Here is a 24,590-nt window from a genome sequence, read left to right on the forward strand (position 1 = left end):
GAGAGAAAAAAGAGAGAGAGGGGGAGGAAGAGAGAGAGAGAGAGAGAGAGGAAGTGAGAGGGGGGAGAGAGAAAGAGAGACTCGAATTTTATTGGAAAACGGACATGTTATAAGCAGTAGTATGTATTATTTCGCATATATTTACTCTGGTTTTTATAAATCGATATCGAAAAATTTTAATTTAGTTTCCTTGTTTGTACGTATCTATGCTTTTGTAAGTATTATAGATATATGTATATGCACGTACAATATCTCTCTATGGGATTGTTGTAACGACGCGTATTTGTCACCATCGAAATAACGTTGATTTTAATTCTATCACGCGATTCTTAAAAAAGACGTATAAGCTTTCGAGATTTCGATTATAAAGGATTTGGAAGTCTCGTAACAGACATTATGATTCTTTCAACGTTCATAGAATGTTTCCGTCTTCCATTTTCCCTTTCTTTCTCTCCTGTCTCTCTCTCTCTCTCTCTCTCTCTCTCTCTCTTTCTCTCTCTCTCTCTCCCTTTCTCTCCTTTCTCTCTCACTCTTACCCTCTCTATCTTCTCTTTCAAGACCCTTTCTTCATTTCCGTTCTGCTCTTCTTTTTCTTTTCTCTTTCCTTTTTTTTCCACCAGCAGAAACGTATTTAACGTCCCATGAAATTAGAACCCTCGACACCTTTGAGAGAATGAGAAGCGCGAAATTTCTCTCTTCCAGTTGCTCGCGATGACTTCGTAGAATATCTCCTTTTTTATTTTTTTTTTTTTTTATATCTCTACCTTCCTTTTATAGAAAACATACGTGAATGGCATATGTAATTATATTCCTTCCTATCGAACATTCGGTTCTTCCTTCTTTCTTCAAATTGATCTCATTTATATGTCGTAGATTGTAACGAGTTTTGTTGTAATGTCAAGTTGAAAAATGTAGCGAAAGGGTCGAGTTAAACCACGAGCTACATTTACTAAATAAAGTAGGACAAATTATAATTGTTCTAATTGAATCGTCCGCAGAGCATGTTACGAAACTATGTACCGCCTATGCTAGTGAAAAAGTTTCATTTTTCGCCGACCGTGAATTATCAAGTGGCGTTAGTAGGAAATTTTTTAAATATTTTTTACTTATAATAGGAATTAGGACGGAGTTCAATGGTACGAAGTTGGTATCAATTGTAGCAAAAGAACGTATGCATGTCGTGAAAGAAGTAAGTACGTGAGCCTCGCATATATTGCTTTAGTTAGTGGGATCACGTACGAGAAAGATACATGCGAATTTCGTGAGGTTTACTACAAGTCTAAAAAAAAACCTTTGTTAGGGTATTTGTTCTTTTGGGATCACTTAAATAATCGAAATGTTTGCTTACTGGCGTAATTATAATTACCTTCTATCAATTTGTTTCATTTCGTTTCGCATTATGCAAATTGCGATATTTATTTATTAATTGGATGCATTTTTACTACGATATTTTATTTTTAACTTATATCTGGTCAGTTTCCTTTTTAGAATCATTTCATTCTTTACATTTTTGCCGATTTGTTAATGTCGACTTTTTTTCAATCCCGAGCGAATTGTCAGACACAGCCATGTTGAGAACGACGTGCCGCCGGCTCAGACATGAATTTGGATTATTGTTATTAGCATGAATTTTCATGAAACGCTCCAACTGTGTCCCGTTCTTGCCTCCAGCGACTTCACAGAAAACGATTCGCGAATAGTAAGGAAATTTTCGGATATAACTTTTCCGAAGTGATTTTATTGTTTCAGCGTTTGCATCTTACACGATTGTAGCGTGTTAGTGACTTGTTGCAAAAGAAATTTTTTATAAATTAGCAGTCATTATTTCGGAAGGCTCAGATGAATAATTCGATTTAAAAATTTTTATGTATCGTGTAATTGACGATATTAGTGGCTATAAAATTCATGTTACATCCTCACGAAACTTTTGATTACTCTTGACCGTATCATCGACCGACATACGATCCCTGTAGTTTTGTTGAGACGAGCTCTTCTTTTCTCATGTTCCAAGCATTTTGTGTTATCTTTTTAGCTTTCTCTTTCGTATCCACTAGCTCGATCAACCGGTCAGATTGGTCTCGAATTTCGTCCGATTCTAGCGACGAAAACCTATCGTTATTGGCATGTCCATCGCGCTTTGTAATTCGAGCATTCGATTATTTTCATCCGATCCTTTATTCGAGGGAAAAAGCAAATCGATAATAATCTCGTCTATGAAATGAACTGTAGTTTGCTTTTAATTCGATTTTTGCGATAATCTGTTTTGAGGCAATGTAGCATGCGATTTCTATTATTAATAATCGAGTTAAATACCTTCATCGAGGATGCTATTTACGAGACATATTCACTTTACCTATAGCAAGCGTATTATTTGTATGTTTGATGTATTCTGCCTGCAGAGATACATATAATATGTACGACAATATATATATATATATATATATATATATATATATATGTATATAATTTGTAAATTAATAGTCTAGTTTACATCACACGTTAGTTATCTGTTCTAAATGTTCCATGGCGTTTGAAATTCATGGCAAACTTTCTGTACGTGCCATGTAAATACCGCAGCATCTAAAGATTGTTACAAGAATTTTGTTGGAACTTCAGATCTCAAAAGAAGTTTTCAAAAGAAAAATTGCCATTCTTTATATCTTCAGGTTAAATTTTGGATGAAAATAATTTATACTTTTGTTTCTTCCCGGCAAGGAAAACCTGCCTCTGTGAAGTCACTCTAGATTTTTCCAATCCACAAATTTGATCCCTATTACAAAGATAAGTTTGTATTCTTTTATTATAGTGTCACGCAATAATAAAAATATCGACGAAAGCGTTTGTGGATTTGCCATTTTAACAGAGTCAGCTACGTGTTAACCTACACTTTTTCGTTCTTTTCGTGTTCACACTATGCCAATGACAGTAGTCTACGTGATGAAACATGATGGACATAAATTCACACTTGTTTCTCAATCGTATTTTGAAAACGATACGCACGTTTTCAAATCGGCTTGTTCTATTTTACGAAGAAAACGCATAATTCGTTTATAACGATATATCAAACAGTCTTTGAAAAATGAACTGATGATGAAAAATTAGGCGAAAAAGAAAAAAGAATTTTTCGTTGCACCCATAACAATTACTTATTATGAATCTGCATGAAATTGTATTTCTGTTGTATATAATCATGTTTTCATCTCGTCTCTTCGTCTTTAGTTTTTTTTTCTTTTCTTTTCTTGTTTATGAAAAAAAGAAAAAAATCATAATAGTAACGTTTCATTCGTCTACTTTAAAGCAACGAGTATATGTACATCTATACTCGCGTGTCCTGTATCGTCGAAACTTCGGTGAAATTTCATGAAATCGGAGCTCCACCACAATCATAACTCTTCCTTCCACGATGCTCGCAACTTCCATTAGCTATCTTCCTCTACCTTTCGTAAACCGAAGCGCATCTCGCTTTTTATCGGCACAAAGCACGGAACGATGGCAGAATTCTCAAGCCACGAACGCTGTTGCCAAAGGAGTGGAATTATTAATCGTGGAATTTCCTTTCGCCTTAAAGAATTGACCGATATAAATAATTTTCTTTTCATGCTTTCGAAGGATAAGTCTAAAAGGATAATCGCTCTGGAAGAAAAATATATGACTAAAGCGAAGGGAAAAATGTGAAATCTTTAAGATATCTTCTCGACTTGAAGTTGCATCATTTTAAAATGTATGATGATTTTCATAGAACACATGTATTGAGATAAATAGATAAAATCGTTCGACGTCACTCGCGCTACTTTTATCTAACGTTTCCGACGCATTTAATGTGATTAAAGAAAAAAAATGAAAAAAGACTAATTCAAGTGTCAATAAAATGAAGTTTTGGCTTAATGCATCCCCGATCGGTCGAGTGTTTCACTAGCTACAGTTACTGAACTGCACTTAAATCGATTTAATTACTATATCGAGTTCGGCGAACGTTTGACCTCTTTCGATATCAACTTTGGGTTTCATGTAACGCGAAACGCGAAGTTATAAAAGTAAAAATTTATTGTTCCACGGAGTTTACCTTTGTATCAGTGAAAATTTTTGACAAAAATTAAATCATTTTGACCAATTTGTATTATTTAATATTTTCGAATCATTTTTATTGCGACAATATTTCATTCGGTATTCAATTCAGTATTCAACAAATTAATATGATATTTAGAGGTATAAGAAACGAAGAGAGAGAAAAGAAAAAGAAGACTCCAAGAAAGGAAAATTTTTTTAAAACAAGTTTCTTTCGGTTGCGTTTTAATCGAGTTTGATGGGGGGGAGACGCGTGCATAGTTTCCTTGGTAGAGTTAATGATACTGTCAGGCAACACGTAGGCTCTGTCAAGCTAGATAATTGCTCGATCTACAACTTGGAAAACACGGTACATCCCGTCTGAAACCTTAACGATCACGTGTCAGGATGCCCCATATATTGGTCTAACCTCTTCAGCTAATCGGGAGTCAGACTAAGCAAACTTTGGGGCGGATCACGTGATTAACAGCACCTTTCGAAAGCCGCAAGGCCCTGTCCTTTGCCTTTAGACGTTTAACCTGACCTCTCTAACGGTTATTAAAAACAATAATTACAAAGCCCTTAATTAGCTTTTGATATTCGAAATGTTATTCAATTTAATGGTGGACAGGTATCCATGAGAACCGAAACGTGAGACTTCACTTATATATAATTGAATCTTGTCTCTCTATATTAATCCTATTAAAATGACGAAGCGACCGTTTATTTGTTTATTATGTGCATAATTGAGTGTAAAAGTCGAATATGACGACTCTCGACGAGTATTGGTCGAATTTATGGAAATTATGTATTCCTATTCTATTGAACGTGTCGTGTGCCCATGCAACATATTGATATTTACGTTTGACTTTTGAAATAATTCTTCATATATGGATGAATTTGATCGTAATCATGAATATCGTACGAAGAAACCAAGAATTTAAGAAATAACATATGTACTGAACGAAAAGAAAAATGTAAAACCGCATCGATCTTTGCACGTAACTCGATCACCTTCGCTTCTTATTCCAATTTCCATCACGTAGCTCGATTCTCCCGTAGGAGAATTCATTCTCTCTCTCTCTCTCTCTCTCTCTCTCTCTCTCTCTCTCTCTCTCTCTTCGATGCGTTCACTTGCATTACGATGTGTTGTCGCGCATCTTCCTTCTTCGATTTCTCATAATGCGCACGAGTATCGCACGCGTAGCGAATCTACATGCAAATGTCGAATTTATATTATTCAAATGAAAATCTCGCGAACGATCGTGGATTCGTGGAAATTTTTCCAACGGATGGAATAAAACTGAACATAAAAAAGAATATCGAAATTATTCGTTATAATTTGTTATAATTGTAACAGGTATAACGAATGCAGAGTAAATCGAGATAGAAAATATTCGAATTTAAATCGTCGTTATAAAATACAGTAACTATTTGATCGTTCTATTTTTTTTTTTATTTTCACATTATAATTTTCATTAAATTATTCATCGACGTTCGAAAAGTAAATTTTTCTTTCTTCTAGTTCAATATACCATAATTTTTATATTGATTACCTAATCGAAACCGAATTGGAAAGAACGTTTCCAGGATGTCTCCATATAATTTTATCTCTAATATCTTCTTGTTGTCTTAAAAGAACGGAGAATGGCTCGCCTTTAAGTTACATAACGAAATTAATTGGACGTTGAATAATTCAACGAACATTTATAATACATCGATGATAATCCACAAGACTGAAGAAGAAGTCGTAATATCTTTAAATTAATTTAACATTAATGATTTAAAAAAACATACGAACAAAAGCAGTAATAAAAAATGAACAGCAAGAAATAAATAGAATGGAGAACATAACCGAGATAATTGCTCGATCTTCAAGTCAAAATTACTCGTATATCTATTAGAATATATTTCATATTACACAAAGTTCAATTTTTTAATAACGAATGTATCGTACGGTAGTACACGAGCCCTTTTTTTTACGTAGAGTTCATTGGTCGTAGCGAATATTGTCATCGTCGAAACGTCGACGACATGGGATCGAGTTTTATCACGTACGACGAATTTCCCGCAGGAGTTGCCCTTAGGTAACAGGCTACGATTCATTCTCTGTCTCTGCTTCTCTCTCTCTCTCTCTCTCTCTCTCTCTCTCTCTCTCTTCCTCCCTCTTTCCTTCTGTCTCTCTCTCTCTTTCACTACGAGATAAAGTAACGCGCTTGCGTTGTATCAGCGCATATAGCTATCATATAAGGACAAGCGGAAGGGTGAGTTTCGAGTTTGTCACTCGAGATTCAAGCCGATTCGCGCGTGCGCTCATACTTTGGCTTTGATGTCGCGAATTGCCATTCTGAATGCATGGATGAGTATCGTTCGCGATGTAGCCGCGGTCTATGACCAGATTTTCTCTAACATTCATAAACACACGTACATACGTGGATACATGTACATTGTGAATTTACGTAGCAATGTAAATGCTCGGACGAAAGCGAGAAACGTTTTCGTATCTAGGCCAATCGGATTTCAGTGACTTTTCTTCATATTACTTGATTAGCCTTTCCTGATTACGATTCACTCTATCTATCTACAATATATATATATATATATATATATATATATATATATATATATATATATCTTTCTTTGACTAGTACGAGCCTACATTTCGGAACGAAATACGATTGGAATTATAGACTGATGTATTCCGAATGTTAAAATTATCAGACTGTGTAATTAATGCTATGTACGAACGTAAAATCCGATCGATGTTCTGTTTTTTTCTTCGTCGAAAAATTCTTAGAATTCTTAGTCATGAATTATTCAGAAAGATTTTTAAGCCATTTGAAATCAAATATTTTAAAAACATTTTATACGTCGAGATAATTCTTTGTGGCCTTTTAAACTCTTTCATTTACCAACAAGAAAGGGTTATCGATGGAAGATAAAAAGCACCGTGACATTTTGCCGCCTTCTCGTAGAACGATTTATCGTGCCGGAATTAACGTTACTTTTATCGATCTATTTCCTTCGTTTCGTATAATTCTCTTTCCTCGTGTTTGCGCTTAGGAAATACATCGATACGATCGGCCACACTTTTTCCTCTCTCTCTCTCTCTCTTTCTCTCTCTCTCTCTCTCTCTTTTACTCTTTCTTTTTACACGCCCCATTTATCACGCTTTACGAGTGTATCGTCGATATCGCAGGGGAAGCGTTCGTAACGAGAGAAATAAAAATGAATGAATTATTATCCACCGAAAACGTTCCGACAATTTGTAATAAAAAACTCAGCTTGTCGTGTCTTCCGATTTTTCTGAAACAAAAGCTTGAAGATGAAGAGTACCGAAATGAATAAAAAATGATAAAAAGGATGAGAATTATCGATCATTTTTATTTGTATCCAGTAAAAGATAATCGTCAATGAAATCAATAAATAAATCAATAATTTGCAACTTTAAACGTTTATACGAACTATTCTAATATCGTCTCATGAAATATAAAACACGTGCATACGACAATAACTTATATACACGATACTTTGTTGTATACAACAGTACTTATACAGGTAAACTTTATATACATATAAAACCGCAAATTCAACCTGTCGATAATTATTTTCATGAATTACAAACACGAATGAATTTCACGCTTCGCAACGAGCCAAATTTACATACAAACCAAATATGTTTTAACACGACACGGTACAATTAATTCTTTTTACAAAATTAATGTCGCCGTTACAAGGATAGTATTCAACAGTCGAAATGTTTTGCTCTACCAACCAGCACTTTTCTTTTCTAGTAATATCACCACCGCATAGCGATAATAGAATCTAATACGTAGGTATGCCCGGGAGAAAGAAACTTGCTATCTTCCTTCCTATATCAGCCATTAAAAAATATAGCATTACCTTTTGCCGGCTGGATAATCACACCGTCATGGACTATTTGTTTTTATTGGCAATTTCCCGTTGCGATCCAGCTATTGCGCGTATTGTTTATAAATCACGGTCATCGCGTCTCATTCTTGTTATTGCTATTATTGTTATTATTATTATTCCTTATCGGAGAAGCATACCAACGCGATCCTGTAATATCGTTAATTTCTGCCACGCTTGCTGATATTTCGATAACAGTTAGGACGGGCGTACGTTCGGATGGAATATTAAAGATTTCAAATTCGTTCTTTTGTATATTTATGTAAACCCCGTAGGATGTATTTCCTTTAAAAATAGATCCAACGTATTTTCGATAACATGCGCTGAACGAAGATCATTTATTTATCCAAAAGTTCGTTAATTAGCAGCCAACGAATAGACGATTGATAACAATAAATATACTTTTCAGATATAGACATTAATACGAGTTCGTTGAATATTGTTCTTCATAATCGTACGAGTCAAACGTTGTCAACGACCAATAACGATTGTGGGAATTAATTTCGATCAAAGTGTAATATAATCAAGGCGTATTTATCAATACTACGTATTTTCTACAAACACCGATTGAAATATAACACGTTTAAAAGCGAACAATCGTTTAATTAATTTCCTTAATTAACCTTAAGGCTTGATACTTATATTTTTTATATGAGCTCGGATAATTAAAAAAACAAAATCGTTATACGTAATTTACGCTTAAATAAATCTTTTGAAGGAGGTAATAGAAAGAGAAAGAGAAATGGATAGATTCGATTTTACCATTCATAAGTTTCCTATAAAAGCATTGCACATACGAAACTTCATTACCATTGCATCGAGGGACCATTGGAAAGTCCGTAGATCGTTGGTACTATCAAATCGACCCTCATTATCGTTGATTTAATCCTCAGTTCCCTCTTTCTCTCTCGTTCTATCTCGCTCGGTACTTTCCTCGATTTATTCGATACCTCTACTTTCCGCGCGCATACGTTTACCAAATTTCGTCCGGTCAGTAATTTTGCCTGTAATAAATTATTGAGTCGATTCCATTCGAACGATAGAAATTAATGTTTCGTACTAGCCGGACAAATTTATCCCTGACGATACGAGTTAATTTAACACGGAGAATAAGTTTGTATAAGAAATTAATAGAAAGATCGAAAGAATTTTTGGGAGTGGTAAGAATGTCTCCTCGAGATTAGTAAAGTGAATTTTGACATTATAGATGATCCATCGATTCGACGACATGTATTCCTCAATCGAGTTGCTTTCTCTTGCATGAACAATATATATATATATATATATATATATATATATATATATATAGATATGTATAGATATATATATTATATATATATTATATATTACACACATATATATATATATATATATACATATATTCTAGTACTATATACCGATCACGACATTATTCCTCGAGGATGGTCGTTGCCCGTGCCGCTTCATAAATTGTTCGATTTATCGTTGCTGACTCACCGCGATCCGTTCAAAGCGCGATTGTTGCCTGCGAGGCTGTAAGCGAGCGGGTAAAGCGTCGACCACGAGGGGGTAGCTACGACTTGCTCTCATAGGGGAGTCGAGAATAACCGATGAATTGACGTACGATATGGGAAATCAAATTTGATCAATTTCAATAGACCTACCAAGAGCCGTAGGTAGTTATGTTCTGATATTTTATTTTGATTGCTTTCATTCATAAATAAGTGCCTTTTATAAGAGTAAGAAGTCTATTACAATGTAATATATATTAGCTATGTAAACTGATGAAATTACAAATTTTTATTATAAAATATTCTAATTGTCATATCTAAGTGATATTTTATTACTGCATATGAATATTTTATTCATTTATATACCGGCACTTATTTACAAATTATTGTAATATTTACTATGATCACATCTAAACTAAATTGTTATTCTATTGAGAGAGAGAAAGAGAGAGAGAGAGAGTTCTTCGCAAAGTTATCTTTTGTACATACGTTCGAAATTGGAAGTGTACTTACGTCAAAGTCAGCCGTGCACTTTACCAGATCCTGTGGATGTCCAGAGTAGAGTTTCAGAGATTGAAGTAGACCCTTTAAATAGATGATTAGAAAATAGTAAAGAATAGGACGTAAAATCGGATTCGTCATTTTAACTTTCTTTCTTTTTTCTGATCACGAGTCTGGTTTTTTGCTTTTCTCTGAGTGAGTGTTCGAAATAAATGTTGGTATCTACTCGTCTTTCGCGAGTCATCAATTTTCCAGCTGTAAAAATTAAAGGTTCCAATGAGTGAGGACGAATTAACGAACAAAAGAAAAAAATGAAAACCTTCGTACGTTGATTTTGTGCTCGAACGGTGTTCGATTGTCGCTTAATTGTTTTCCTTTAACCAAGTCGATCAATCATGCACGATCATTCAATTTTCCGCGTCGCTATCGAGCTCTCCCATTAAAGAGAGAGAGACAGAGAGAGAGAGAGAGAGAGAGAGAGAGAGAGAGAGAGAGAGAGAGAGAAAGAGAAAGAGAGTGAAAAAGAAAAATGAAAAGAGAGAAGCTCTCGTATGATTGGTAGTCGTATCCTTCGATAATACTTCATAAACGAGAAGATCGATTCCAACGTAACGTATCGTCGATACGTAAGTTTAATCTTTATTTAATTATTTTAATCAAACGAAACATTCGTTAAAACTTTATCGATCTCTAATTCTATTCTGTGATTGCGAAGAAGATACATAAAGTATCAGTTGCTATTTGTTTCGCGAATATCTTTCAAATATATTTTTCTGTATAATAATAAGAAGAAAAACAAGAAGACAAAGAAAAAGGAAAAGAAGAGAAAAAAAGAACTGATTTTCTTTTTCATCTTCTTCTTCGTCCTCACAGTCGACTATTCACTGTACAATGCCGAAGAAAATCGGTGATTTATCTCCAATGCGAGTCAACGTTCTCGTCTCTCTATTTTTCGAAAGAAAAAAGAGAAAAAGAAAAGAGAAAAAAATGAAAGAAATAACGAAAAAAATAACGAAAAAGGGAATAAAAAAAGGAAGAAGAAGAAACCGGCATGTGCCAGAATGACGCATCGATCATTCTGGAAGTGTTCGAGGGATCGATCGATCTTCCCAAATGGCCCGCAGAAACGTGCTTTACGGTGCATTTTACGGTTTTCGCTTGATGCAAGAGTTTCCGTCGGTCGTCCTCGTCCATGTTGATGGTCGGTTGCACTGTTGTGCGCGCGCACGAATCTTTCACTCTTTCATTATTGTGTAGTAGTAACGTAGTATCGCCGTGATTTTTTTCACCCGGAAAAGCTGCTTGCTACGGATTCGTACAGTTGAAAAGTTGTACTCATTCGTCCCGGGCAAATCTACTTTTCGTTGTAATCGTTATTTTACGAAAAGGGTAAGAGGGGGAGGGAGGGAGGGAGAGAGAGAGAGAGAGAGAGAGAGAGAGAGAGAGAGAGAGAGAGAATGGAAGTATACTCGTATTCAGAGCATTCAATTAAAGTATCGCACTGAGCCGTACGAAATTTTTATGACGTTGACTAGCTGTATATATATATATATATATATTCTTCTTCATTCTCCTTCTTCCTTTTTTTATTTTCTTTTTAATTAGAGACTTTCGAAACATCAGTCACATGCCATTATTAGTAGCAGGTGATCTTTATTTATGTACTTATCTAAAATGAATTTTGTATTATATTATTATCTTTTTTAGTTTCGTTTTTCTTAGAAAAGAAAACATTGAATGTTTTTATCGTTTCAGTTACGTATTAAGTGTAAGAAAAGATGTTAATCCAATATCGTGGTTAAAACGAATTGTATGTTTGTAATTTGAGACGCAGATTATACAAAGTTTATGATTGATCGACGTACTCTTATCGTTTATAAATAATGTCAAATTGAAACTAACGAATCTCTTCTAGTAGCGACGTTTACGTACGTTCTTCAAAAGAGCGTTGAAATCTCATAATGTAAAGATACTATACTCGTTAACACGTAAATATTTACACATGTTAAAAATCTTTTACTTCATATTGATATAAAACGAAATTATAATATATCTAATTTGGAAGATATGGAGAAACTTTTGAATATTTTAGCTTTTAGGAGACGTAATTATGTATTTGGCAGAGATTCCATATTAATTAACTTCCAATTTGATGCTCTGATTAAAGTTATAGTACAATATTACGTATTAATCCGATAGAATTCCACTGAATTGCCACAGGAAAGATGTTCACTGAATTATAAAGCGAAAATCGAGAGTTATAGAATCAATTACATTCAAGTTGAATATACACGACGAATAGATTTGGATACGGCGATCTTTACGACGATCGTTCGGTCAGAGATGACTGCGGATGACTGTCTTATAATACGTTAGCCGGATTGGAAGCCAAAGGCTATAAAGTATAGATGCGTGAGTAGAGGGGAGTATTCGCCTTGTGGGTCCTATGCCTGCTCGCCCAGGTCAATCTTAAACGTGTTTCGTCTAAATATGCTTGTGTGCGTCCTGCTTAAGGCCCTATTCACGAAACGAAAATCATCCGACGAAGTTCTTTTTCTTTTTTATCGCAATGCACATTTTATTAAGTCTGACATATGATGCCTTTGAATATTTCAAAATTCTTCCTTTTTCCCCTTTCTCTTTCTTTTCTCTCTTTTTTTTAATTACTTTTTATGCTCGCAAAGGAAGGATTATAATTTATTAAAAATGTCCTTGTGGCGGGCGATAAGCCACATTTGTTTGAAAGTTTAATCCAACTTTCAATGTTCTTTTTTCCCTTTCTCTTCTTTTCTGCTCTTTAGCAGGAGAGCTTTCCTTCGCTTTGTTATAAGACGACCTCGCCATTGTTTCGTTCGTGGAAAAACAGAGGGTAGGAAAGAAGATCCTAGCAAAGCTAGACAAATTTATTCTCTCGCGTAGATAAAACGAGTGAAATCGAGAAAGCTGCGAGAATAAGGGAACCACCTTAATTTTCGTAGCGTTATTAGAGCACGAGAAATAGTCGGAGTTAGAGCCCGTTCGAAAGCGTGTGCGAGCGAGTTCGTGCGTACTCTGAGTTTTCCCTCGACATAGAGTCTTTGAATCTGGAACGAACAGCTCGATCAAATATTTACAAGTATTTTCGCCGCATATCTGCTTCGTATCCTGATCGAGTTTTATATATAGATCCTCTCTTTCGTGCAGCTGGCCACTTCAAAGAACCACCAGCAGGCAGTCAGTTGGTTGGCATTGGAACATTGAAAATTTTCACGTAAGAAAAATTCACGAGCTTTTCCTTCGAAAGCACTTTCTATAAAAGCACATATATCCTTCTTTCCTTGAATTTAAAAACGAAGTACCCATGAAAGGATTCTCAAGATTTTCTACGAGATTTTGATACACGTATACCTACATATGTACGTATATAAATAATTCGGCTTTCTAAATAATTATCTTCATAATTCAATGAAACGGTCTCACGTTATTCACGAATACTACGTGGTTTTACACGTGCCATCCAGGCAGTTACGACATCACGACCTCTTTTATGTGCCATTCCGTCGGACTAATTATATCATACATTTTCCTACTGTCCTGGTACTTAAAAGTCGTCCAATGATTACGAGATATATTCTCAAAGGAGCGTTACCCTTTACGACCCTTTGCTAGCGCGATAAATATCCTAATTTATTTCAAATCTTATCTTGCTTTATTCTCTACGAATTTATTTTCATTAACGATAATAATAATAATGCATAATCGAGATTTCAGTTGATATCTTTTAACTATGCAGAAATGATCAATTCATCAGAAGAATTTTTTTTAGAATTTTATATAGTGAAAAAGAGAAAGAGGAAGCTAGAAGAAGAAATTAGATTACAGAAAGCAAAGCATTAATGCTTCTTTCGTTAACCTGTGCAATTGCTACGTGTAATTCCTGGCTGCATCCCGGAAATATAGCATCGTGTGCTCGACCCCGTAAACGCATAATTTTACAGCAAACGAATGGCGGCTCTTAATGGATTTGCATTGTTCTGACAGCATCGCAACGCAAACAAAGCTCTCCCTCACACTCTCTATATCTTTTTTTCTCTTTCTTCTCTTTCTCTCTCTCTCTCTTTCTCTCTCACACACACCCTCTCTACACCTGGTACCTCTTTTTCTTTTTTTTCTTAACTTCATTCGCCACCTCTTTACATACTGGAAATACAACGAAACGGGTGACATTAACGTGAAACTACTTTCCGCGGTAATGATTAGAAACACATTTATAATGCTTTGGTTTTGACAGATAGTTTTCTTTTTGTTTTTACAAAAAGAAATTTTAGGAATAATTTAAAAATGGATATGTTTATGATATATTTATGAAGAATTTACACGCGCAATACTTGGAATAAAATATCGAAAAGAATGTGAAAACCAGAAGATCAATCTAATTGAACCTTCATTCTGTTAAATCGAGTGTTCGATCTTCTTATCGTCCCATGAGATCACGACATTCGTAGAATCTCGAAGAATAAGTCAGGAAGAAAATTAACGCGCGAGAAAAGTTTTCGAATAACGACATTCGCCAGTATATCACGAAGGCTCTCACTTGCACGGATTTCTCGATAGGATCACGTCTTGTCCTACATTTCTCTCGTAGCTAGGAGGCACCTTTCTCGAAGTTTTCGAGTCTCTGAGAGTTTATTTCCCTCGAAATTAATTTCATTGCCGTTGGCATTCTCGTGCATAACGAAGAAAAGAAAGAAAAATTAGGTATGCTACGAATCGCTTTGAAGCATCCTTTTCCATTCTGAAATTTCATATTTAATAAGTCGCAATAGTTCATTCGATAATTAATCGAGGGGAAAAAGAACTAATTCGAAATAAGAAGGATTATACCTTTTTTAAAAAACTTATATATTATTTCTACTTTATCTTATTTAAAAGTGGATAATATTACAAATTCTAGAACATTTTTTATTTATATATATACATATATAATATATATATATATATATATATATATATATATAGAGAGAGAGAGAGAGAGAGAGAGAGACAGACAGACAGAGAGAAAGGGGGAGAGAGAGAGAGAGAGAGAGAGAGAGAGAGAATCACAAAAGACAAAGGTAAAACGGATATCACTACAAACGTTGAAAATAGCGATCGTTATCGCGAATTCTTTCGACTGTTCACACGAGGACTGTATGTCCTCTTCGAAGTGCAAAACCATGTCAAGCTGCGCTTTAAACGACGTAGAATTCTCTCTTGCGTGACACTGTCCAATTACAAAGGAAAACAGGGCGGATTAGTAGCGTTCTCTTACTCTCTTTTTCTTTTTTTTTTTTAAATTGTTAGCCATATGTACGTATAGTAGCCCTTTTTTCAACCCTTTCCCGAGCGTTCTACAGGTCTCTGTAGTTCCTTCTCATACGAAGTTGTAGAAAAACAATGCAACAGGCGCTGATAATATCTTAACGGCTGCCACACATTTTTCTTCTCGCGTAAAAGCACGAAACTTCGGTCATCGTCCAAGTTCTATAAAAGTTTCCTTATCGAAAATGGAAATTTTTGTGCGTACAACTAACGAACTAGCGAATATAGTTGAATACCTTCAGCCTCGTTTTTTTCAATACATCTCTTGTTATAAGATGCTTTAATGTCAAAGTATATACAAAAAAAAATTGAAAGAGGATTAAATCGAATTGATCTATTATCTTGCATGTTTGTGTTTAATGATGAAGATGATATTCTATAAAATCTTTACGTTAGATGGAAGGATTTATTATTTTTCGAATACGACCATTGCTTTGATTTTTTTCTCTTTGTTTTTTATTTTATTTTATATTATTATTTTTTCTTTTTTCGATTGGAATAAAATATAACGACATGCATATCTCGAATATTTAAGTAAGAGTGATACGCTAAATTAAATTTTATACATGTTTCCGATAAAGTAACAGAATTTATTTTTCTTCGTAGAATTTTTTGAAAGTTTTCTACATGCCATAAAATAGATATCAATCAATTTCTAATCAATAGAAACGAGGTAGTTAGCATAATAATTTATAAATAATCAACTTTATTTGGCTTTGATGTTTTGAGGAAATTAATGAATTGTAACGAGTTAATAATCTGTAATTTGTATCATCAGTAGTGTGTTAGCGTAGAAAAAATATTCATTAAATCATATTTCATATAGAATACCTAATGAATTATTTCCATTGGTTGTAAAAAAATATACGGGATTAACGATTCGTTTCAGAAAGTAATAATTTCTTTATAAAATGTTATATAGAAATATAGTATGCGTGTAAATAAAGGATGCGTGTAATTTAATAATTATAATTTTACTGGCGATAACTGTATTAAAAATTTTGAAAAACTCTTTTATATTCGTCATTTACCTACATATTATTATATCATAAAAATCTACATAATCCAAGGATTAAATTAAATATTTAGGATGCAAATAAAATTTAATAAATATTACATTCGATGAAACTGAAAGCCCACAGAGTGATGGATAATAATAAAATCATTTCTGAATTAAAACGTGTAACCATTCCAAGAGATATATTTTATAAATAAAATGACTAGAAAGAGGAAATGCAACGGCTTCGAATTCTCACGAATCTCAGAACGGTATTGGGTCAACGAATTTCGCGAATCGTTTTCGCATGTAGAATGGTTTATTGTTAAACTCTTATACAAGGCTCCTCCGTAGAAATTCGTACTTTCGAAAATGTCGGAAAAATGTTCGAAAGACGACGTATGCTTTTAACGCGTGAGCGAAAAATATGATCGGCTTTGTCAGTATGTGCGTGTGTGCGTGTATGTCTGTATATATTTACTGTGGCCTCGCGGCATAGAACGTAGAAAACGGTCCAGTAAAGATTTTTACATTTCCTCCATCCTGCAGCATTTCGCTGTTTTGCGAAAACTACTGCCTAATAGCGATGTAATGGCGATGTCGCGTAGATATGACTGACATCCAAACAACAATAGAATGTATTCAGAAAGACGATTAACGAAACTGAGCTGAGTTTCGTTTCTCGATTCTTTAAAACTCAATGGTCTCCATATATATATTTCGTTTTCAAAAATGGACAGGAAGACAATGGCTCTTTTAGAAAACTAGCCACGTTCGTAGACTATATTAACGTATTGTATTAACGTCTTCTTGATAGAATGAAAAGAAAAACTGAACAATGTAAAGTTTTTTAAGTTTTTTTTTTTTTTCCAATAAATTCAAAGTATTAAGAAAAACACAAATTTCTCGAGGATCGTCAATCTTGATTAAACTGATTAGCTATCTTTGTATTATTTAAATTGATTTTAATATCGGATTAGCAAAGTTATTACAGAAAAGTTATATAAACATAAGTATTTTATCGAACTGTAATTGATACTTTGAAATTAGCACATCAATTTAAATTTTACATATTAATAAAGAACAGTTATATAATATTTATGAATAGAAAATATTTTTAATCTATTATTTAATTGGCCTATTTTAAATTTTTTTTTAAAAGTATTGAAATATTTTCATTTTAACGTGACAATGTAATTACGATTTTATTTAATTAAAAAATAAAAAAAAAAGAAATAAAAGATAATAAAAAAGAAAAAATATCAACTCGTTATCAAGGAATTGAATAAAAAATTTCATTGGTTTTTTATAACTCGAATTAAACGAGTTTCTAAAATATCGACGAAAGATTTCTGTTTGTGTTTTGATGCCGATTTATACGTTGAATTTAACGCTTTGTCCATTTGGTAGATTAGCATTGAAGGATTGCTTTTGTATAACTACCTGCTAACTAGCGTTCTGCATCTCGACTTGTATGCGTACATGCATATCTATGATTGGCCCTTCCGGTACACCGGAGATTGACCGAGAGAGCTGTAATCTTGCGCGAGGGTCTCTAACCTCGAGTGTATTCCCGAAGCATCTTGCAAGGTTTACACATACTCAGTATATCACTGAATGTATTGTGTAATTAACAGGGTACAGTTTGATCTGGTTAAAATAATATCCGTTACTATTTGCTCCTTTGTACTCGAGTATTTTTCTTTTAAAATAAATTACGAAGTAGACACACACGTAGAAGTTCAATATTTAAAATGACGATATTGATAAATAATTAATAAAAAAAATTATCTTACCGTTATTATATATATAGTACATTTAAAACGAAATAATAAAATTCATATTTTCTGAGATAAAAGGAACGAAATAGAGGTGGCAGAATAATGTTGAGGTACGATTAATAAACGTCAACGACTCGAAAAGAAGGGTAAGAGGATAAGAAAGAAAAAAGGGCTGGATCGTTTTCGTTTCAGGAAGAACGTTATCAATTTCTCTTTATGTTTCTTTCTACGGTCCAGCCAATTCTCTTTGGCTCTTAGAATTCACTGGATTTCCTCGTTCGAGAGGTACGAAAGGGAAAGAGGGAGGAGGGAGGAGGAGGAGAAGAAGAACGCAGCACGTTATCCGTTGGAACAATAGATCTGGCTCGTCCCGAAGACGTGAAAAGTATTGTCGTTTCGTCGGAGAAAAAGGGTGGTATCAGAGTACCGGAAAGTCACTGCAGCGGTTCTAATTAACGAGAACGCATAGCCTGGCACAAAGGCGGAAAGGGGAGAAAATGAAAAAGCATTCGGTAGCGATTCGTATCGACTGAGCTCGAAATAAAGTTAGTCCTCTCGGTCATTCTTTCTTTCTCTTTCTCTCTCTTTCTCGTTTTCTTTAACTGTCTCTTTCTTTCTTTTCTTCTATATCACATACAAACACAGTTGCTATCTAGCACTCTTTCTTCATTTTCTTTTTCTTCTTCTTCTTCCTCATTTTATTCTTCTTTTTCGATTCGGTCCTCTTCTTTTCGACGTTTCTTCATCTTCGAATTGTATTCTTCTTTTAGCAAGCAAGTCGCGCCCTTCGTCCCTTTATATCATCTCCGACCTCTATTTACCCACTTTTCTTTCCAAGTGCCAGCACCAGCTACCGGAAAACTCTCGTCGAGGCTGATAATGAGAACCGGTTTCTACTTTTCATCGATCGATGCTGATACCATTTCCAGTTTCACGATTCTAAAGGAGGTAATGAGCTTGCAGAAGCCATCGTCATTTTTTTCCCTTCCACTCTTTCACACTTCTCCCACCATCACCAAGAACTCCTTCCACTTTTTCTCTTCTCTTTCATGCTTTAGAAACGCGACAATCCGTTCGAGGATCACCGACTTCTACGTTCTTTCATTTATTCCTTCTCTCTCTCTCTCTCTCTCTCTCTCTCTCTATTTCTTTTTTTCCTTTTTCTTTCTTTCTCTCTCTCTTTTCCTATCTAAAACCTCGGATCGATCATCGACTTTTTGATGCTTCAACGATATTGGGTACTTATTTACTGTTGGCGCGAGGTATGGGTAGTTTCATCCTTTTGCCTTTCAATAGAAATATTTGTCCGGTACAAATTGTTAGTATCTTTAAAAGAGGTAATTGTGCTTTACGATCACTCGTAAATCGTATTATCGATTTATCGTCATTCTTGTCACAAGATTAATTTTATGCGTTTTATTTAACTTTTATTCATTAATTCTCTCCCATTTTTAATTCGTTTCATATCTTAAAATGAAATATATGTATATCCATGATAAATATCCATTTGTTGTTCATCTATCGCATACGTATATGAGAAAAAACAATTAAAATATATACCAAATATTTATTGGTTTAGAATAAATATGACAATATAAATAGTCAACGTAAGGAAGGACAGCTCGTTAGATGAGCATTACTGTAAACAACTTGACCGAGGTAAGTTTGCTTTGTTTTAGTTTGCACACTGTAATGCGGTAGTCAGTCGGTAGAACGCCAAAGTGTAAGGACCTTCAGTAAACATCAGGACCTCGTTACTACAGCCTCGTTACTACAGCCTGTACTGTCTGTATGGATCTAATTGTAAGTCTTGTTTCATTAATGTTTCTCCTCTCTGATATCTTCATTAATTTAATATAACTCTCTTGTCATTTTCAAATGAAAGATGTTATCAAGATTCTACTTCATTAAGAATTTCATTGAACAGAAAGCATTAATTTTACTAATTTCTGCTTTTCCTTTTCTTCGTTTAACAAACCATCAACGTTCTTATAACGTGCAACTTGAAACGTTTTAAAATAAATAATTTTGTTATATTATTTTAATCTCTTTAAAGATTATATCTTTATTAAGCGATCAATAAATGAAACAGCTTTCAATGGATTCGTTTTACATCGTACAATAAATCTTCATAAACGGTTAAATTTATCGTCAGCCGCAGATATGGCCACAGCTTGTGGAAAATACCAAACCGCCTTCGTAGCGCATCGTCAGGGTGACAAAGTTATCTTAGTCCTGTAAGTGGCTCGAAATCGCACCTTCGTTTCGTTACGAATGGCCGCGGTTCTCTGTTCTAGATGTTTCAACGATAACAGGTGATTTGTGCGTTCTCCTTCTCTTTCTCTCTCTCTTTCTCTCTTTCTCTCTCTCTCTTTATCTCATACGTTTCCTCGTTCTTTAGAAAACTTACCACTTTAGACTCGCTCGGAAATTTATCGACTATATTACTTCACCACGAATCTATAAAATATTAGCGAGAAACATATTTTATTTAAGTCAATATTTAACATATTTAAGAATGAAGATGATACCTATCATCATATGTACGTTTATAAATATTTATATGGAAAATCGCGTTTATAAAAAAATTGCTTCATAAAGTAATCATTTAAATATTTTTAATTTTTTTATCCTTTTTCGTTAGCATTCGTGTTTCAATAAAGGATTTTATTGAATCAGTTTCAAAGAAATTCTTGTTATTTTAATTATAGGATCGTTTCATCATAGGATCGGTTTGTAGAACGCTTATTAAAATATTTCCTCATAAAATTTATGGTACATATTTGGAGTTTGTCGATGGTTGGTTTAAGTCTAAAAAGAGACGAGATAGTTCTCAGAAAAGGAAAAAGAAGAAAAAGAGAATATTCTTCGAAGAACGATAAGATATTCGAAGATAGAATTTTTTTTCTTTTATTTTATTTGTCTTCTCAATAACTTCGAGTTATCTGTTCGTTTTTGCTTTCGATTTTTTTTTTATTTATTTTTTATTTATTTAAGACAAGAGATATTTATCGTGTTTCATTCGTTCATTAGCTCTTTCTCATAGATAGGAAAGCTTAAAATAATGTACATCCAATAATTTGATTTTCTTATATTATTCACCCGTTTAAGTTTCTTGAATAATAAGATTATTCAAGCTTGAATTTCTCATATCATCTCAATAATAAATATTTAATAATTATCTTAATAATTTTCGTTTCTCGCAAATAACTTTCTCAGTACATAGTATAACGTCTATGAAAAAAAAAAAATCGATATTACTTACGACATAATTTTCGAGCTTAACACAATACAAATTACGTCGAGCTAATCGGCTGAGTATCTTTTCGGTGCTTTTACAAAATTACATTTCATATTTCATACGTTTTCATAAGAAAAGGGTATACTTTAAATATCAACTATCGTTATTACCTCTTAACTCCTCCACGTTATCCCAATAACATTTAACGCTTTCGCAAGTTCTAATATTAAAGTAGAAGAAGAAGGAAAAGAAGAAGAAGAAAAACATTCTGTCATAAAACAGGTCAAAGCCGAACTTGACACAAGGCTTACTTAATGTTGGATAGTTCCGTCGCGACGCTCGGTCCATCCCCAGACTATGTTCAGGTATTAAGACTTCAACGAAGTAGTAAATCCAAAGATGACACTCTCTCATAGCGAAAAAAAAGAAGAAACAAGTATACCGAAGAAATAAAGAGAGAAAGAGAGAGGGAGAGAGAAGAAAAAGCAAGAACAGGCTTCTTCGTGCTATGACAGTAAAAAGAGGAGAGTTGTATCGGAGGTGTCGAGAGGGTGATGGGGGTTGAAAGGGGTAGCTTAATACGGATATTCGCTTGCTGAGGAACAAGTTATGCCCGCGGGTATTTAACTTTATGCATTCGAGCTCTTCTTAAAGCTTAGGTTTCTTCTCTCTCTCTCTCTCTCTCTCTCTCTCTCTCTCTCTCTCTCTCTCTCTCTCTCTTCATGCTCTTCTTCTACATCCTATTCGTCGACTTTACCACGAAGGATCTTCCTTAGAATACCTCGACCCTTCTCCCTTCCTCAAAGATCCCACGGGCTTTATATTAAACTCTGATTTTACGCGAGCGTAATCGTAAAGATAAAGGCGCGTAAACCACCGCGTAAAGACTCCAACTCTTGACCCTCTCTTTCTCTCTCTCTCTCTTTTTCTTTCTTTTTCGTTGCTTCGACTACGGTATCATTAAATCGATCCCTCTTTCTATACGCTACGGTACCAAACTTTTATTGGATACATAACTCTGATCCACCCCTTACCTAGCACTTCTTACGATAGTAATTCTACCGGTCATTGTCTTTTATTTTTTTTGATCCTGAAATACTCAGAGTTCCATACATGTGCATTTGCAATGTAATGTTACTTGTTGTCGTAATTCCCCTCATGTTAGTTTCTATTTTTCATTTCTCCCATTCTCGTTTTCGTTAAAGAATTAATGATGATTTCATAAATAGATCGTAATATTTTGGTAGGATTTTAGCAATCTATATTTTTGTGTAGTCAACTGAATATTTGTTTCAATCATTAAGCGTGATTGCAGATGTAACAAGATAGAGAGAAAATTATTATCGGTAAAAAAATGAGTTCATCGTTTCGTATTCTTTGTTATTAAAATTCATTTTAGCGTTGCAGAAAGTGGAATATTAATCGATAACTTCGTTTAACATTTGTTAATTAGGTTGATCATGATTACAGATAGAAATACTTATTACAGTATTTTTCCTTCTTTTTAGCGAACAACCTTACAGTTACCGCATCGTTGTTTTCTTTTTCCTTCGTGCAAATCCGCACGTTTTGTTTCTTTTCTTATCTTTGTTACGTGCTGGGTTCAGGTGTAACTAGGATGCAATATGAGTTCGCCTCGGAGTACAGTAAATAACTCAGGAAATTATATGTTGAAATGTTTATTTTATTATGTTGCTGTGGGTTTGTAAATGGTAGTTGAAGAAAAAGTTTTAAGAAACCAGAGCAGACTTTTGAGTAGTGTAGTTTAATCGGAAAAATCGTAGAAATGTCATTGGTTTCTCGAAAATGTGAATAGAGAGAAAAATGGGGAAAGAACATAACCGTTAAAAAGAGTGAATAGATACTTAAGATACAATTATATATAAATTATATTATATTACAATTATATATATATATATATATATATATATATATAATTGTATCTTAAGGATAAAAATAATAATAATAACAATAATAACAACAACAATAATACTGACAACAACCACAACAATAACAATAACAACAACAACAACAATAATAATAATTATTATTATTATAAAACAATAATAATGTTGCGGAATAGATGGAGTTACAATCCTATCTATTGCATTTCGATTATATGTATATTTACATTGTAACTCAGAAAATTTATTTAGGAAGTGCCTTGATGAAAATATATTACATGTCCCCTCTTGTCAAAGATACTTTACTTCATTATACGTAAAATAAAGTGATGTATAAAATTACTATTTTATTTTCTAGTCGTACAATCATGTGCTTACACCTTATCAATATTTATCCTCAATTTATGGACACGTCTTTAGACCTGGAGCGTCCTAAATGGTTAGACACTTAATGACGAGCAAACTTCCTTCCCCAAGTGTGTTGAGTTCGACTGCTCGATTGGGGTCAAAGGTAGTTTGGAGAGAGCGTTAACTGAGTCCAAGTTAAAACAGCTCAAAAGAGAGAGAGAGAGAGGGGGGGAAAGAGGGAGAAGGGAGGAGAAAGAGAAAGGGGTGAGAGAGGGGAAAAGAGGGAGAAGAGAGAGGGGAGAGAGAGAGGAAAAGAAAGAGAAAGGAGGAGAAAGAGAAGGGAGAGAGAGAGAGAGAGAGAGAGAGAGAGAGAGAGAAGGAGAGGAAGAAGATCGAGAACGGGTTAGGTATCAAATTCAGAAATGTATAGGTAATCCAATACCATTGCACTTATCACACTACTCTAAATTCTATTGATTTTTCGATAGACCAACGAATTCAATCGGTATTGGATTTTTCTTCTTTTTTTTTTGTTTCCTATTGCTGGCGATATGATTGAAATAGACATAGAATTTGTAAAGGAATGATAACAAAATTGTAGGAATTCATATTTTCGAAGAAAATTCTAAAAATATGGAAATAAGAGAAATAATTTAACTTGTCTCTTGTCATTTCCAAAGAATTTTCAAATAAGAATCCGATAGGAAAATTTCGTAACTTATAAAGAAGATGTTTCAGTTCATCGTTTAAAAATAGCGATCATTTTGTTGACGTAGAATTTATTGATGTATTATCAATTTTTTATCCGAATAATTTTTCATTATTCAGAATGTGTATTATTAATGAAAAACTCTTCTAGATCAAATCTATTGAAACTAGGATGAGAACAATATGTATATTTTCTATGCTAAATACATGAAACTTTTTCTTAATTATTTCGCACAATAGTCCAATCAATCTAGTTTAGAAAGAGAGAGAGAGAGAGAGAGAGAGAGAGAGAGAGAGAGAGAGAGA

The 24,590-nt window shown here is 34.0% G+C and overlaps 1 protein-coding gene across 2 annotated transcripts in view; it reads right to left on the reverse strand.

Moving 5' to 3' along the window:
- LOC122633619 (collagen alpha-1(XVIII) chain) overlaps nucleotides 1–24,590 on the reverse strand; it is a 210,243-nt gene that overhangs the window by 19,993 nt on the left and 165,660 nt on the right. For both annotated transcript variants that reach the window (XM_043821724.1, XM_043821712.1), the window contains exon 5: nucleotides 9,978–10,049. In XM_043821724.1, coding sequence (XP_043677659.1) covers nucleotides 9,978–10,049 — 72 coding nt within the window. The remainder of the gene's footprint in view (nucleotides 1–9,977; nucleotides 10,050–24,590) is intronic.

This window comes from Vespula pensylvanica, chromosome 1 (assembly GCF_014466175.1).
Source record: "Vespula pensylvanica isolate Volc-1 chromosome 1, ASM1446617v1, whole genome shotgun sequence".
NCBI classification, from domain to species: Eukaryota; Metazoa; Arthropoda; class Insecta; order Hymenoptera; family Vespidae; genus Vespula; species Vespula pensylvanica.